General features: G+C 37.8%; 2 protein-coding genes across 4 annotated transcripts in view; both read left to right on the top strand.

Annotated features, from left to right (window-relative positions):
* Positions 1 to 2,923: 2,923 nt before the first annotated feature.
* smtna (smoothelin a) lies at positions 2,924 to 13,507 on the top strand. 2 transcript variants are annotated; one of them, XM_053515704.1, is made up of 10 exons: positions 2,924 to 3,114; positions 3,810 to 3,872; positions 7,222 to 7,328; positions 7,548 to 7,623; positions 8,096 to 8,206; positions 8,569 to 8,632; positions 9,439 to 9,562; positions 9,827 to 9,978; positions 10,312 to 10,494; positions 12,606 to 13,507. In XM_053515704.1, exons 3-9 carry the CDS (start codon positions 7,251 to 7,253, stop codon positions 10,460 to 10,462), a joined length of 756 nt encoding a protein of 251 aa, XP_053371679.1. In that variant the 5' UTR covers positions 2,924 to 3,114; positions 3,810 to 3,872; positions 7,222 to 7,250; the 3' UTR covers positions 10,463 to 10,494; positions 12,606 to 13,507. The 2 variants fall into 2 exon arrangements, with proteins under 2 accessions (XP_053371679.1, XP_053371680.1); XM_053515705.1 differs by lacking the exon at positions 3,810 to 3,872.
* A 2,078-nt stretch (positions 13,508 to 15,585) lies between these two features.
* LOC128545823 (inositol polyphosphate 5-phosphatase K) overlaps positions 15,586 to 17,941 on the top strand; it is a 30,194-nt gene continuing 27,838 nt past the window's right edge. Inside the window, exon 1 of one of the 2 annotated variants that reach the window (XM_053516494.1) lies at positions 15,586 to 15,699. The gene's annotated coding sequence lies outside the window, so the exon portion shown is untranslated. Of the gene's footprint in view, positions 15,737 to 17,941 lie in introns of both variants that reach the window. The other variant, XM_053516492.1, reaches the window with a different exon arrangement.

The following is a 17,941-nucleotide window of genomic DNA, read 5'->3' as shown; positions in this document are numbered from 1 at the left end:
ACAGGAGTGCTACAGTATAGACAATAAATGAATAAAAGCTTGCTTATTTTGTTGTAATGACTGCATTTTAACAGAAGATGGCACTAAAGGCACCCTGATCCATAACCAGCACCTGAATGTGCTTTAAACTGGACATCGGGTCAAGTCAAATTTATTTATATAGCACTTAAAGCAACTTTATTTGACCAGAGGTGGCATAAAGAGATGAAGCCAATGCTTGAAACATTGTGAATATATGGGACATACTTGGCCATCATTTTGGGAGGACGGTGTGTGTGTGTGTTTTTTTTGTGTGTGTTTAAGACTTCTGTCTCCAGAAGTGAAAAGGATGTAGCCTGTGTAAACAGCAGCAACCAAGCCAGGCAACATTTTTCCCTGTTGTGCCTTAATAAGGCAGTGTTTTGCTCTGTGGAGTCACACAGCAGCCTCCTTACACAATCATTTACATCTATTCACTGGGCAGAAACTTTTATCCAAACCAACTTACTTAAGATTGACTGAATCCAGTCTGAGTACAGAGCTGAGAAGTACAGAGTCTCATGAGCTCATAATTTACAAGGCATAAAACCAATTGACACTTAAGTAACAACATCAGTAAAACATCTGAATTGTGCAAACATTTTAAAGAAGGCCGTACGTCCGCGAATGAATCCCGGCCGAGGTGGCTCGGAGCACACTGCAGTAGTTCCTGTGAACATTTAGCAAGTGGAACACCTGATCCTTAAAAATTGATGCATAACTTGTTGCCAATTTTCTTGAAGAGAAAAATCTGTCTGTAAGGACTGTACACACAATCATTCACCAAGACCACTTGTACATTACAGGAACTCAGCTGGGAGTTATTGCCACGTCCCCCGAACAGTCCTGACCTCACTCCAAGCTATTTCCACATGTTTGGTCCATTAAAGGAGTTCCTGGGAGGCCAGTGTTTCAGACGTGAGACAGTCTGATCATCAACTTTCTACCTTGATTTTTTTCAAGCACTAGTGAAATACTGGAATAAGTTTATAGTGTAGCAGAGGATTCTACAGAGAAATAAAGAGAGTTTTTACTCTCATAAATGTTTTCTGTTATTCCATACAATCAAAAGTCCCAGTTTGATTTGAGCACCTTTTGTACATTTATAAACGTGATGGCTCAAGTGGTTAAGGCTCTGGTTTAGTGATCAGAAGGTCAGAAGGTCAGGGATTTTAGTACTGTCCAACACTGTTAAGCGGTCACTGTTGGGCCCTTGAGCAATGCCCATAACCCTCAAGACCGAAGGCTAAGTTGGGTTTAAATATATTTTGAAATGACTATTTTTGTGTTTTGAAAAAAAAAAAAGAAACCCTTCATCATAACTAATCATAACTCATATTTTAAGTAGGACTAAAATAATTGAGCCCTGTGGGAAGTATAATACACTGCCCAGCCTTTTGCTTTGATTACAACCATGGCATCGTTTCAATAAGCTTACGTAATGTCACAACATTTACACAAGACACCAGAGTCGCATTCATTTCTCTCCAAGGTTTTCTATTGATGATGGTAGAGTCTGTGTAAATCGCTGTGTAAAGCATTCTTCACCACCAACCAAAGATTGTCAATCCCATGTGTGAAAATGATGTCTCATGCTCCCTAAACCACTATTTTACAATTTGAGCCTAAAGAATCCTGGCATCATCATCTTGGAGCATGTCATTCTTTTTCCAGTTAACCTCACTGATAAGTGGGTTTTCTTCACTACACAGCTGTTTAGTCCCAGTCCCTTGAGTTCTCTTCCCATTGTGTGTGTGGAAATGCTCTTACTTTCACAACTAAACATAGCCATGGATTCTACTGCTTTTGTTTTTTTTATGATTTGATTTCACCCAAACATTTAATTGATCTCCTATCACATTCATTCAAGATGTTTTTCCAACCACATTTTTTCCTTGAATTCTTTCCACCACGATCCTTCCAGATTTAAATAATGTGTTTTTCATTTCTTTACTCAATTTATTGTAGTTTCAGCAATGGGCCTAGTTGTTCTCAAATCAAATTCAAATTTTATTTGTCACATACACAGTCATACACAGTACGATATGCAGTGAAATGCTTGTACGACCGCCAGTGACCTTAAAAAGAAAATAAAAACTATAAATAAGGAATAAATATTAATAAAAAGAAATACGAAAGAAAATACATTTAACTAGTAAAATAAACTGTAAAATAAGGGCATAATAAAAATATTACAAAATATTGAAATATAGGAATATGGGCGGGGGGGGGGGGGGGATATATAAATTTTAACATTTTTCTCTTTGCTTGATGCAGGACAATAGCTTGACCCTTCTTTAACAGAGTAACATTTTTGCCAGGACTGCAGGATATGTCTTCTGACATGGTTATTTAAGTAATGAGAATCTACTGTCTGCACCACTTAGGGTTAAATACCTTGTTTCCAGCTGAACCATATTAATCACAGCAGTAATTATCCAGTGGAAGACTCTTAACTGTTTGCTTGGTTAAATCCAGGTGGTGACGTTTTTTATCTATGAGTAAGCAGTAGTGTGATCTGGGAATATGATATATTTTTAATGCTATGCTACACTAGTTTATACCATAGCACTATTAAAGGGTTAATTCTTATTGGTCTGAAGATGTCCTTTCTATAAGAGCAGCACTGGCAGCAGTGCCAACGACAAACTGTTTAAGTGAATTTGAGAAAAGAGTGAACCAGTTGAATCCTCTTTCAGCCTATTTTTAAACCATATTCCAGTACATTCAACAAATCACTGCTGTGTTAAATCAATTACTAATGTCATCATCTTTGGAAATGTCAAGCTTCAAGCTGCATTGAAAACCGAGCCGAGCCAATCCAAACCAGCTCCTCTTTTCTTGCGCTCATATATATCTTCCCCATCATCCTCATCATTCTCATTGCTTCTTCTCGGCTATTTCCTGGCCCTCGGCCCATGTTCAGCCTGGGAGGTGTCTCAGGAGAACTCAAACAGCCCGACTCAAAGTTCAGTTTGGCTGATCTGAGGGGGAGTGTGTACACAGTAGTTTCCACAGCTGGGCTTCGCAGACCTTCCCAACATCTTCAGCAGCCTCATCCTGCTGTCCCCAAAGAAGCCAGGGGAGAAGAATCAGGTGAGAGTCATTGCCTGTCATTGATTTGATCATGTTCTGAAGTAGTATGTAGTTATTCCGCTGATAAATGTTATTCAAGGCCAACATGCTATTTCGGATTTTAGTTTGTGGGAAAAAATTCAGTTTAACAAATTTCCTCTTATGGCAAATCAAGTGTAGTTGAATAGCCGAGACATGTTTGGTCCACTGGTAAGTAACTGGAGTCAATCCAACTCAAACATTTTCTATTGAAAAATATACATCAGAGTTTTCATATACTATGCACTCCTATTTTTTTTTATAAATAGTTTGGCAAAAAAAGAAAGAAATTCTTTCTTCACAGAGTTAAATTTAAAATGGAACTGCATGATCATCTGCTCCTGCTAAGCCTTCAGACTTTGACGATTCATGATCATCCCTAAACAACCTTCCTCAGTGAAACACAATGAAAAACTGTTTAGCGTGCTACAGATTAAACCTTTTTTTGTAACACTGTATTCTGTCTTGACCACTTGTCAGTGTTGTGGATTTAAATGCTTATCCAGACTGATAATAGGAGTAAAGAATGCACCAATGCACATTTTTCGATTACAGTAGGTCCCATTGTGTCCTTAACCACATCAGCGCGTCTGGGTGACATCACTGAAGAACTGCATGTGGTTTGAGGCAGAAATTAAAAGGTTTTGGGTGAGACAGCCTTCCATTACTCCTTTCAGGCAATTGTGAGAAAGAAGCAGACGTCAGACACCAAACATCTAGGCTTTTCGACTAACACTGGGGTAAGGGGAAATTAGTTTTTTTTCTTCTTTATAAACTATTTGGTTAAGCAATGCCATTATTTCTATTAGACGCAAGAGTGTGTGTATAATGTGATCTCAGTTATCCATAGTTTTGTATTATTTAGATGACACACACCCTGTCTGTTTACACTATAGAGTGACGTGACTCTCAGATCACCCACTTTTTCTCACAATGATTCAGACTGTGTATGCGTATGTCTGTATGTGTGTGTGTTTGTGAGTGTACACTGTATGTGTGGAATATGGCCAGTCGCCTTTACACAACACGTGAGGCGCAGACATGTATTCCTCAGCTGCCGTTTTATTTCAGCACAGACTAGCACACTCAGTGTTTATGCTGAGATCAGCCTGCTGATAACAGATGGCTTTGTCCATTTAAGTTCAATTTTAATTCTACTTTCCTTTGAATTAAAATATATAGAATGGCATGTTAAATCTTGCCATATACACTATATGGACAAAAGTATTTGGCCAAACCTGTTAATTATTGGATTCACGTGCTTCAATCAGGCCCCTTATCCCCAGTGAAAAGCAATCTTAATGCTTCAGCATACCAAGACATCTTGGACAATGCTATGCTTTCAACTTTGTGGCAACAGGTTGGGGGAGGACTTTTCTATTCCAACAAGATTGTGCAAGGTTTGAGACATGGTTTGATGAGTTCGTTGTGGAAGAACTTGACTGGGCCAAACACAGAGCCCTGACCTCAACCCCACTGAGTACCTTTGGGATAAACTGGAGCGGAGATTGTGAGCCAGGTCTTCTCTTCCAACACCAGTGTCTGAGCTCATTAATGCTCTACAGAATAAATGGGCACGAATTCCCATAGAAACACGCAAAAATCTTGTGGACAGCCTTCTAAGAAGAGTGGAAGCTGTTCTGATGCTATTATCAGAACAGCTGATGCTATGTTCAAGTATGATTGAATGTGTACTGTGTTTCTGTAATGCTTTACCATAAAACACTTCACGTGTGATATTTAAGAAAATGATCAAAAAAATCATTTCACATACAACAAATGTTATCTCTTAGAGATCAAGGAAGACGTGCATGTAGACTGTTTTCTGTTCTGGCACCTAGGTGATGGAATAAACTAACTCTAGATGTCCACACAGCTGAATCTCTGGCAAACTTCAAACGACGATTTAAGACTTATTTGTTCCTTCGATGTTTGGGTTAATCCCCCCAAACTTAAACAAGAAGAAAAAAAAACCCTTTGCACCAGTGTTTGACTGATGGTACATAGTTAGTAACCAAGTGTGTGAAGGATCTTCAACAGAAACTTCAAAATACTTTTGTAAGTTGTTCTTGATGAGATAAGAGCGTCTGCCAAATAAATGTAGAATAAAAATATATGTAGAATAAAAATAAATGTAAATATTTCTTAGTACGATCGGAACCTGTGTTGATGTATGTTGAGTGTTTTTTCAATCTTCTAAGAAAAATTTTAATTTTTCTGAAAGTTATGTCCTATTTTTACTGCCATTGTAGCCTTAAATGCTACGTGTTAAACTAGCAAGGTAAACCGTTAGATTCATTAATCCTTAGCGTTAATGCAATGTTGTCATTTCCAAAAGGCATCCAATGTTACTTTTTTCTCAGTCAATTTATCTAAGAAATCCAAAAAAAATTTGTTTTCAAATCCATCAGTGTAAATACTTTTAGTATTTTTAGTCATGTTAGTAATTTTAATCCTATCGAGTGTCTTCTAGTGGCCCCTGTGGCTTTACATAGCATGTTTTTTAAACTTTAACGTCAATGCTAAGTGTAATAACTGTGCTAATTTAGCTGTAGTCTTTCATTTATCAACTGAATTTATCAATGTATCTGAGGTAAATGTTGCTATTCCTGACAATTTTATCACTTACAGTCTCATATCTATCAATATTATCTATATATAATCTCAGCTGGCACTGCTAGTCTAATTACAGTAAATATTTCTCATATTTAGTGTTTTCTTAGTAATTTATCAACACATCTGAGGGAAATGTTGATATTCCTAAAAAGTTTGTCTTATTGTGGTCATTTTTTTTAGTCAGCATTATAGTCAGCTAGGTCTTTTAAAACTAGTTCATAACTACTATATTCTAAGAAATATGTTGGTGTACCACTGTAAATCATCTACAGTAACTGATATTAAGTGTAACAACTGGGTCAATTAAGTCCTATTAGTTCCTCCGAAGTAATTTGCCAATATACTTTCACCATCTATGAGGGTAAGTAAAAATTTTTAAGAAACTTTTTTAGAGTATCGGTCAGATTTTTTTTTTAAGATATCCAAACACTTCTGTTTATGCTGTTCTGTAAGTCCCTCATACCACAATAATCTAATCACTGCATGTGGGCTATGGATTTCTTGTGTGACTGGGGACAATAGTTGTTACTGGGGATAATACAAAGCACGTACAAGCTTATAAATGATCTTCTGTCATATGCCTGTTTATTCTCAGGGTCTGTATTACCTAATTTCTCCAGTCAGTTACTGTAGCTACAGTACAGTGGGGCATCAAATACAGTGGGGCAAAAAAGTATTCAATCAGCCACCAATTGTGCAAGTTCTCCCACTTTAAAAGATGAGAGAGGCCTGTTATTTTCATCATAGGTATACCTCAACTATGAGAGACAAAATAAAATCTAGAAAATCACATTGTAGGATTTTTTATGAATTAATTGGTAAATTCCTCTGTAAAATAAGTATTTGGTCAGCTACAAAGAAGCAAGATTTCTGGCTCTCACAGACCTGTAACTTCCTCTTTAAGAAGCTCCGCTGTCCTCCACTCGTTACCTTTATTAATGGCATCAGTATAAAAGACACCTGTCCACAACCTCAACTAGGGGGACCGAGTAAATGACCTGCAGAGAGCTGGGACCAAAGTAACAAAGGCTACCATCAGTAACACACTGCGCCGCCAGGGACTCAGATCCTGCAGTGCCAGACGTGTCCCCCTGCTTAAGCCAGTACGTGTCCAGGCCCGTCTGAAGTTTGCTAGAGATTTGGATGATCCAGAAGAGGATTGGGAGAATGTCATATGGTCAGATGAAACCAAAATAGAACTTTTTGGTAAAAACTTAACTTGTCGTGTTTGGAGGAGAAAGAATCCCGAGTTGCATCCACAGAACACCATACCTACTGTGAAGCATGGGGGTGGAAACATCATGCTTTGTGGTTGTTTTTCTGCAAAGGGACCAGGACGACTGATCCGTGTAAAGGAAAGAATGAATGGGGCCATGTATCGTGAGATTTTCTGTGAAAACCTCCTTCCATCAGCAAGGGCATTGAAGATGTCCCCTTATCTTTATTATCTTCTCTGTTCTCTCCTTTTTCCAGAAAAGTAGGGAAATCCAGAGAATAAAGCAATGGCTGAAGTCAGTGCAGGTCCAGTAACAGAGGAGCAGCTTGCAGCCATCCAGGATGAGCAAGTGCTGAACGACATGGTGAGATGAGCAGCTAGCAGACATACTGTACACATGGCTCTGGATTTCCTTATATTTAAACTGTTTAAATCTCTTTAACTGCAATGTTTGAGTTCTATAAATAATATGCAACTTTAAAAATCTGTGTGGTCAAATGAGCTCAGCGACTCGGATCCACCTCAAAGAACCCCTATATGGTTCAACATTTCTTCTTTTCTCCCTGTGTGTGTTATTCAATAGCTGGACAAGGCTACAGATTTCGAGGAAAGAAAAATGATCCGTGCCGCCATGAGAGAACTGCTGAAGAAAAAGCGGGGTGAGGTGCAGGTCACATCCCTACAGTGCCATAAACTCTGACCAAATGTGGCAAAGTTCTCAAGCCGTGTTTTTATAGCATCTTAACATCTCTTTGTAGGGTGCGAGTCGGGGCTGTTGGCATGATTACCGTCATTAAAGTCATACTTTGGCAGAAAATAGAATGTACACAATTTTATGTAATTGATCAACCAAACCATATTCAGTATCTAAGCTTTGTTTTGTAAAGTTGGCTAACAATAGAGTTAAAGTTATCACTATCTGTATGTAGCTTTTTTAAAAAAAGTTAAACTCGATTAACAAACTTGTCTTTGTGGATCAAGTACATTTCACGGACAATTAAGCATGGGATAAACAGAATTAAGCTTTGCGATCTGTGCAATTGATTTGTTTATTGAAAACGAATTACGAAATGGTGTGTTGTGACTCATTGTTTGTCTCTCTTCCTGTTGTTAATCCGGCTGCATCCTCAGAGCAGAGGGACAGAGAGCGTGCAGAGCGGCAGGAGAATCTGCGCCAGCAGGGTGTGTGCGCAGGGAAGAAACCACCCAATGGCCCCACTAATGTTCAACAACACACACACAGTAAGTTTGTCTCTTATAACACACACACATACATCCTACACCTTTATCATAGTGAAATGGGTATGGCTTCTGTGTGCATCAGTTACAGTATAGGGGTGCAGCTATTGTATTTGTCAGTCAAGTCAACAAGGGTATCGCCTCTATACTAATCAGTCACTGGGAAGAGGGTGTGGTCTTTCGATCCTTTTGTCAAAGGGAGGGACTTCTGATAGCCAGTAAGGTTTCATTATTGGACTTCAAATGCACTCGTTTTTCTTTTTTTTTTTTGTTGTAAAATGACAGTAAACTACATTAGTAGTTTTTGTGCTTTATTCTGTATTTTATAGCCCTCCTACATTGGTGATTTTGTTGTGGTTTTGCAGAAACACCTCAAATGAAGTCTTCAAGTCCAGCACCCGCAGGCCTACTTCCTAAAACTTCAGGGAGGTGAGAATATAATAAAAAAAAAATTTTAAAGATTTTTTTTATCAGGTTCAATACGAGTTTGCTGGAGTCTATTAGAGGGAGCTCAGGGCACAATCACGCACTCACTTACACACCCAATCAGCCTACAATGCTGAAGGCCAGAGAGGAATCCCACAAAGCTCAGGGAGAACTCAAGCTCCATGCGTACAGCTTCCGAGATCAGACAAGAACGAAGGTTCTCAGAATGGTATGGCAGTAAGACATTGAAACTTTATATTAAAACATTTTTACACCAATTATTTAGTTTATTCTAATATCAAAATGGATGCCAGATGCAGAACATTTGGCTCTGGAGATGTTAACAAAGTAAACATGAAAATAAAATATTGCGTTAAGCTTGCAACTTATTAATGTTTAGTAAACGTTAAACTTTTTGTCGCATTTTCACATACTTAAGTATTTGTATAGACAGAAGATTTTAAGTTTGGAGTGTAGGGATAATTCTAAGTGATAGTTGTTGAGTCTAAAAGAACATGAGTTGGGTTGAAGTATGTGAATAGCAAGCTAACAGCTTTTTTGCACACCAGCCAGGTAGTTTGTACCTGACACGAGAAATGAGGACACTTTAAACACATTATGGATAACGAGTTCACCTGGCACTTTATTTCATTACACGAAAATGCAATTTCTCTGTATTAAAATTTGACGTATGCTTGCAGTGCATTGTGGGTATTACTCCTAAAAATAAAGTACCCATTTTCTCACCATAGCTGACTTCATGAACTAGCCCGAGTGAAAGTCTGTTCTTGTCTTTTTCCTGGACACAGTGCGGTTTGTCCTCCAGCTGCTGGAGTCAGAGTACCCCGAGGCTCGGCACTCGGTGGCCCAAACACCAAAGACGTGAAACAGATGCTGCTGGACTGGTGCAGAGCCAAGACTGAACCATATGAGGTCAGCGCAGGGAGGAGGTTGGGAGTCTGACATTTTACATGGAAATGTGGAAGAGTTTAGCTTTTTTTCTTCTATTTTTTTGTTATATATATGTTAGCATTTTCTTTTTGAAAATATGTTTTCTAGTAATTTTAGCTACAACCTTACCTACCTGTACATACAACATGGGTTTAAATATAAAAAGCTACCTTCAAGGAGATGATCACAAAAATCCTTTTTCTAATGAACGTATGAGATCTGACCTATTTGTTTGTTTGTTTGTAGGGTGTAAATATACAAAACTTCTCGTCGAGTTGGGCAGATGGTCTTGCGTTCTGCGCTCTGGTGCACCGATTTTTCCCTGAAGGGTTTGAGTACTGCACCCTGGATCCGTACGATCGCAAAGCCAACTTTGAGAAAGCCTTCCGAACCGCAGAGTGAGTCGCAGATCTAATCATCTGTGTATGTTACCAGCTACTACTGGTTTTAGTAGCTATTGTATCTAATACAAACAGTATTTCTTAAAGAGGATGAAAATTTTGATTATAATATATAATAATGCAATGTTTTAGTGAAATGTCATGTTTAGGTGCATGTTAGGTCTTTTTGTTTAAGTTGATGCTTCACTATCACGCCAACTGCAGTGCATGATGACTCAGCATTTCCTGTTTGTGTTGGGGAGGTGAAGTGATTGGTTATTTTTTAACACAGGTGCTCGGTGTGCTACATTGTGTGTGTGTGTGTGTGTGTGTGCTTTTGTATGTATGCAGGACGTTGGGCGGCTGTCCTCGGCTGCTAGACGTCGATGACTTGCTGCGGATGCGGGAGCCAGACTGGAAGTGTGTGTACACGTATGTCCAGGAGTTTTATCGCTGTTTAGTGGAGAAAGGACTTGTCAAGACCAAAAAGAAGACCCCTTAACAACATACACGCATGCACAGACAGTGCCAAAGGTGAGTCACCCATAAAATATGTAAACTGTCACACACTCTTGATTCCTTACAGTCCTACAGCTGTGCTGTATTTCATGCATAGAAGTATGACATATTTTCTGGACTACAACCAGCATATATTTTTGGTTGTTCTTGCACAGTACATTTAAAAATGTAGAAGGTTTTTAGTAAAAAAAAAAAAATCACAAAGCAGAAAGACACTGCCTAAATTCTTTCTCAGTCTTTTAGTATTAATTAATAACTTTTTGTTCATTTTACCATATTGAAAAATGTGTTTTTATTAACCTGATGGAGCCATCTCCACCCCTTGGTTGAGGAACGCTATGGTGAAAGGAATCCACTGGATATCACTGCATCTTCAAAATGAAGTGATGTCTAATGCACACAAACATTTACAGTATGCTGTTGTGCCAAGACTCAAAACTTTTTGACTATTTGGCATTAGTTAATGCCATTTATTATGAAGTGACATCTCAAGAAGGAATTGGATACGACTAAATTAGAGGGAAAATCTGAAAAAATTCCTCCCCAAAAATTAATGTGATGAAATTAACCTGATGGACCCATCTCGACTGTTTGGTTGACATATACTGTACTATGGTAAAAAAAAGAAATACATTGTCTTTGCGATCTCACTTCTACTGCGTCTTTAAAAAGAAATAACATTTATTTAATGCACACCAACATACTCAAAATCTGGCACCACAACTCAAAATGTAGTATTTTGTATGATTTTTTTTGGCATTAGTAACTTTATTTATACTCTTACCATAAAGTGACCTCTCAACCATTTGGAAGAGGCCCTACTGTATATTGTCTGTATAAAAATAAACTTTGTTTTTGTATTTATTGCACCAAAGCATTCTGATTGAAGATATTAAATGGTTAAAGGACACAAACAGGATATTTATTGTTGTGAATGAAGAACTTCTAGTAAAAAAAAAAAAATGTGTTTATAAGAAAAATCGAAAAATATTCTGGTCAACTAAATGGTCAGAAAACAACCTTAGTGCTTCTTTTTTGTAAATCATATATTCACTTCACTAATTTATTCGCCTTCATCAGTAGTTTTTAGATTCCCTTGACACTACTTTACTAAAAAGAGGTGTCAAGGGAATCTTAGGGCTATGTTGCTATGCTAATGAAGGTGAATGTGAGTGGCTTCTTTATCACTACAGTAACAAACTAACACCACATTTCAGGTGTTTTATAATTTTTCTAAACAATTGGTTATAAAAAATACATAGACTAGACTTTAAAAAGTGCTGGGTTGTCTACAGTTCACGATAAGCTGCTCAGTTCATGATAAGCTGTGGCTCAAGTTTAGCTCCTGGCTACATAATTTTGCTTTGTAGTTGACAGCACTGTAAGAGTCTCATGTCTTCTGAACTGTAAAATACGATGTGCGTGTATGTGTGTGTGAGAGAGAAAGAAGGTTTTGCCTCACAATTGTACATTCCACAGAGGTTACATATCTATATTAATCTTATTCAGGGCAGGCACCATTATTGTGTGTGTGTACGTGTGTACGTGCCTGGATGACTTTTTATGGTGCTGTTGCTGTGTTATGGAGGCAAAAAGTCACACTGCTCATTAAGGACATTGGAGCGGAACCCAAAATTATATTTATCTGAAGTATTAAAATATCTCGAGCACACACTAGTTTTTATAAGAGCTGAAGAAATACATCATCTAAAGTGTCCTCTTATCCTGCTGAAGTGGGAGGATATTTTAGAGTTTATAGATTTTTCCATGAATAGGTGTAGTGATGCAGGACGAGGGATGTGTGCCTCTCCATCTGTGTCGAGATGGTGCACAGTGTCATATGAATAATAATCTGGAAAAAAATAAGGTTGGTTTCCAGGGGTTGGAAACTATTGGGACTGACATAGACCACACCCCCTTTACTGGGACTGACAGACCCATAGACCACACCCCTTTACTGTTACTCAGAGACACATAGGCCAAACCTCCTTCACTGGGACTGACAGACACATAGGCCACACCCACTTCACTTAACCTTAGACACACGGGTCACACCTGCTTTACTGGGACGGGCAGAAGCTGTCTTCATTCTCTTGTTCTTTCTGTTTTTCCTGTGTCCTATCCAGGTCAACATTTTTATGGAAGTGATGTGGCAGAGATCCAAATCAGATACAAAGGCCAACACACACACACACACACACACACACACACAAACAAACATGTGCTTACTCAGGAACAGAGACCCGCCTCTTTATGTCCTGCAGCAGAACTCCAGCACCAGATAAACCAGGCACCATCCTGCAGATGCTGTAAAAACTGCAACCTGCATATGACCACTAGGTGGCAAACCTTAATCTATGATTTTTTTTTATTATTATTTTTTTTCACCAAGTTGAATTAAAAAATGCACAGTCACAGGTCCTCAACTTTGGTCATGGGTTTTGGTCACATTTTAGTGTTTTCCTTGCTCTAACACACACACACACACACACACACACACTTTAGTGATTAGTTGGGTCAGGTGAGTTGGGAGCAAGAAACACTAAAATGTGCATGAAGGACATTTGTTTTTGGACCAGGACCAGGGTTGAGAAGCTGTGCACTATGTTGTATCTGTTGCTGCCTTTAAAGCTTCCTGTAAAGTTTGTGTGTACGAGTGGGGAGGTTGTGATTATAATTGGGTGTAAGTGTAGATAGTTTGGTCTAAAAAAATAGAAAAGGATGCATGATAATACAATTTTGTTCTTAAATAACTTTTGTTTTTTATTTCTTTTTGTATCATCAAGTCTATTTTGCCTTCCTAAAAGAAAATGAAGAGTTGAACAGTTTAATCGTACCATGTTCTGTAAGTTTATAGAATAATATAAATTCCTGGAGTGTAATTTACAGCACTGTGAAAGCATTCACATCTGCTCACCTCATACCATATTTCAGACAGGATTCAATAGCAGTAGAGTATACAGTATGTCACTATTGCAATGTTTCTGTTGTTGTTGCTATTTTAATAAAGTATTGCTGTTTGTCACAATGTGGTTGTCAGCTCTCTTGACTTCAGATTCAGTTCTTCCATGATAAAAAAAAATCCATCCAAAAATGAAAATTACACAGTGTTGTCTGTTTGTTTTTGCACTGGAGCGACAAGCTAGTGTAATTATTAATGAGTAATGGAAGCTTATAGCCACTTGTTTGGAATTGTACATAGCTGTCAGCTTCTCAAATACTATTTTTGGCTCAGTAATACTTTGTATACCTAAACAGAGTTTTACAATAATCAAATATACAAACCACACTGGAACCAGTCACAAACCCACAGTACCCGACTTACAATCCTTCAACTTTGGATTGTACAATGCCGTGAAAGGGACACGCATTTGTTAGAAACCCTACATCAAATTTTGTTTTAGGTCTTTTCTCAGGGTAAGGATGCGTGGTGTGATACTCTCTCATGATGATGGGCAAAGCCACATGGTCACGAGGGTAAATAACTGATGCTTTCCACTGTACTGTCTTGCCAGTGTTTTTCTTTTGATTCATTTATTTAGGAAGGCTTTAAAAGGCTTACATTAGACTAGGCTATGATATAATATTCAGCAAGTTAGGTGTACAGTAAGAAATGCATTTTCAACTTGTTATATTTTCAATGTATGCTGGGTTTAGCAGGACTTAATGCCACTGCGAGTCAGTCACAGTCTGTATTACCATCTGATTTACTTCTGATGCTCAATACCATGTTCAGCTGCCTGACTGAGTTCGATGCTGAGAAACAAATTGACTTACTTTCTTGATGGTGACTGTTTTGCACAATGTTATGTTTACAGCTATTAGCTTTAATTACTCGTCAATGCCAGTACTTATTAAAGATATATGCCAGTCTCTTTTTCTTTTTAGCTTTGTGTCATCTGTGTCAAATGTGACAGTGAGTCCTACACAAAAAAATCCAACTAAATAAATTTTGAATGAATTAATACAAAAACACATTGCTGTTTAGTTGACACAACTTTTGTTAGGTCAGCAAATTTCTCTAAAAAAATAAGTAAACTTAAAAAAGCTGTGCAACTTGTTACTAAGCTTTTTACGTTGAGGCAGTCTGAGGCAGATTTTTTTTTTTTTACAGATGACCAGAAACACTGCTTGTCAACAGGCAAGACATGCAACTGCTTGGGGCCCCAGGGCAAACCTATTTATTATTTATAAGATAATGATGATGATGGCTGGTTGAAGAAGCCCCCTGCAAACTGTCTCGCTTGGCACCAACAGACTGTAGCATCTGTAAGGACCCAAAAGTCAGCATCTCAGATATTTGAAGTTCGACATTGGAGACTTATAGAGTCGCACTGTAATTAGCTAATAAACTGAAAACACTAATACATTGTTAATAAAGCCGCTGTAGTAATTCATGCAAAGGAGCCCAGACCAAGTATTGAGTGCTGTTCATACTTTTTAGTAATCCAACATTTAAAAATGTTTTTTTTATTGGTCTTAAGTAACATTAAAATGTTTTACCATACTGATTTTTGGGTTTTCATTAGCTGTAAGCAATAATCATCAAAATAAATGTAAATAATCACATTGCAAATATGTCAGTCTGTGTGTAAAAAATCTATATAACATGAGTTTCACTTTTTGAATTGAATTACTATAATAAATCGACCTTTCGATGATATTCTAATGTATTGCAGTGAACATGTGCCATTATTCCTTTGTTTTTGTTATTTTGTGCTTATTTTTACTTAACTTTCCCCCCTCCCCCCTCCCTCGCGTTTATTCGGCTTCTTTCTCGCGCGCGCTCCCTGAGGGACTCAGTGACCCTGCGGGGGCGGCAGCTAGGTGTCACTCGCGCGTGCGTGCGCACGAGCGCGAGGACATTTTAATTCCGCCGCACGCGCTTTCTTCCCTTTCTTTTTCAGCGGTCGCAGGATCGCAAAACGCTCCGTGACGTCATTAACGCCTCTCGGTTTGACAACAACAGATGTTGGATGAGATGTGACAGAGCCCGGTCACACACACACACACACACACACACAGCATCTCACTCGCTCACCTACACACACAGCATCTCTCTCTCTCTCTCTCTCTCTCTCTCACACACACACACACACGCACACAAGGCTGTCCGGTAAGGTGCTGCGTGCAGGTTCTGTCCTATGCAGGGATAAAACGCATTCAGCACCAAGGACAGAGGACAGGACAGGGGACGACAAGAGACAGGACAGAGGACAGGTGAGGACTTCACCGCATCCGTCATCGCAGCATACAGGTCCGTACTTTGTACACGTGCATGGGTGCGCGCGCGATGTGTTTATTCATGTTAATAACGGTTTTGTGAGTTTTTGGCCATGTGACCTCTCCGTCCTCACGCGCGTCTCAGATACGGTAAACTGATGTACTGGGTTAATTAATCACAGTGTTAGTCCTGACTCTGTACGCTAAGCTACATTACTACATTACACAGTACATTTATTTTTCCTATATGAGGATCATTTATCCTCCATGAGCAGAGTGTAACCCTGAGACGCACTGTAGAGGTTAGGGGTCAGGGCGCAACAAAATCTGTTTAACTTTGTCTTATGTCCAGTGCGCATGTGCAGTTGCTGGGTAACCTGGTAAGGCTTTAACATTTTTTTTTTTGTTGTTGTTAAAAAAGGATTTCTGTTAATTAAACTCCTCTCTCACATAGTCTTATTAATCTTCTAGAAACATAAATTCAGTTTATATAGATATTTTTTTGAATAACGTAAAACTTTTTAAACGTTTTAAAAACGTGTATATTTTTTGCATAAATCTATTTGCAACTTCTACACTTATCATAATAAAACTATAGACCTGACCTTATATATGTGTTATTTTCTGCTTTAATTTAACAAATGTGACATCTTACCAAGTTAAACATTCTTGAATCTAGGCAAACCTATCTATAATTTCTCAAAATACGTTTTCATTAAACCAAAAGTAAGCTTATTAACAAGAAAAGCTTGTTATTTCCAGTAAAATGTTATTAAATTTCAAGAGCAAAATGTCTTGTTCTCTTGCCAGATTATTTTGATTCTTTCAAGAAATAAATTCCAAAAACCTAGCAAAATTATCTGCCATTTTTTTCACTTAATATAATAATCTTATATTTGTTTTGTTGTAAAGTTATTTTAAGAAATTATAGATAGAGTTGGATAGATTAAATATATTCAATTTATCACTTGCTAAGATGATGTCATTTTTTGCAGTGTAGTCATGTGACTAGGACTGTTTATAATATTTGAGAAGGAAACATGGCTGACACAGAGTGGTAAAGACAGTAAGCTGTTAATTTATTGCCTTGAAAAATAAATCAGCACTAAAAATAAGGAAAGTGGCACAATGGCTTAGGGGTTAGCACTGTGGCTTTGTGGGTTCGATTCCCACCTCAGGTCTGTGTGCGTGGAGTTTGCATGTTCTCCCTGTGCTTGGTGGGTTTCCCCTGGGTACTCCAGTTTCTTCCCACAGTCCAAAGACATGCAGCTAATTAACTAATTGGCATTTTCACATCCCCTGCAGTGTGTAAATGAGTGTGTGTGTGTGTGTCTCGTGATGGATTGATGTACGCTTTGTGGCCTAAGACTCCTGGAATTGAATCCAGGCCCCATGCAACCCTGCATACAGAATAAAGCATAATAGATGATGAGTGTGTGAGATTAGTTCTAGCAAAATGTTACTAAAATTTAAAATAAAAAATGACTTGTTCTGTTTTTTCTTGTTTAATCATTTTAATTATTTTAAGAAAAAAATCCTAAAAATTCGGAAAAATCATCTGCAAATAGAAGAAGTGTTTTTTTTTTTTGTTTAAATTTTAGTAACATTTGACTAGAAATACTGTACTGTATATTTATTCTGTATAAGAATATTATATTTGATGTGTTGCAAACTTATTTTTCAGCAATGATTGATAGGTTTGAATAGATTCAAGAATATTTCACTTTGCAGAGTTGTTAAGAAAGACATGTGACCAGTAAAAGAAAAAAAAAAAAAACAGCACTGAAAATAAGGAAATATTTTTCTATTTCAAAAATCTAACCAGTGGAAAACTTTTATTTGAATTGTTTTTATTATAATATCAATTATATCTCACAGAAAAGTATATTATAAAAAAAAAGATCACGATATCTGAATTACATCATCAGATCTACTATTTCCTGGTAATGTTTCATGTGGTTATATACAGTAGTAATATCCTGATCTAAAACCGTGGCATGCAAGTTTGTTTTTTAGGGTGTTTACTGTTTATTACATGGATCTGAAAAATAATTATTCTCTGCAGAGAGAAGATCAGCTGAGGTGGCACGACTGAATTTTATGTGATCACATTTGGTTGATTAAAATGGCGATGTGTTTGGGATAAATGCTGCATAAGGGCTGCTGTGTGGAGTGTGCTCAGAGTGCAGCATGTGTCTGGACTTTTATTTACACCGGTGTCTTGCTGCACTGGCTGTTC

Source organism: Clarias gariepinus, chromosome 17 (genome assembly GCF_024256425.1).
Source record: "Clarias gariepinus isolate MV-2021 ecotype Netherlands chromosome 17, CGAR_prim_01v2, whole genome shotgun sequence".
Taxonomy (NCBI): Eukaryota; Metazoa; Chordata; class Actinopteri; order Siluriformes; family Clariidae; genus Clarias; species Clarias gariepinus.
The sequence above is the reverse complement of the archived record's forward strand: the minus strand, read 5'-3'. Positions and strand labels throughout refer to the sequence as shown.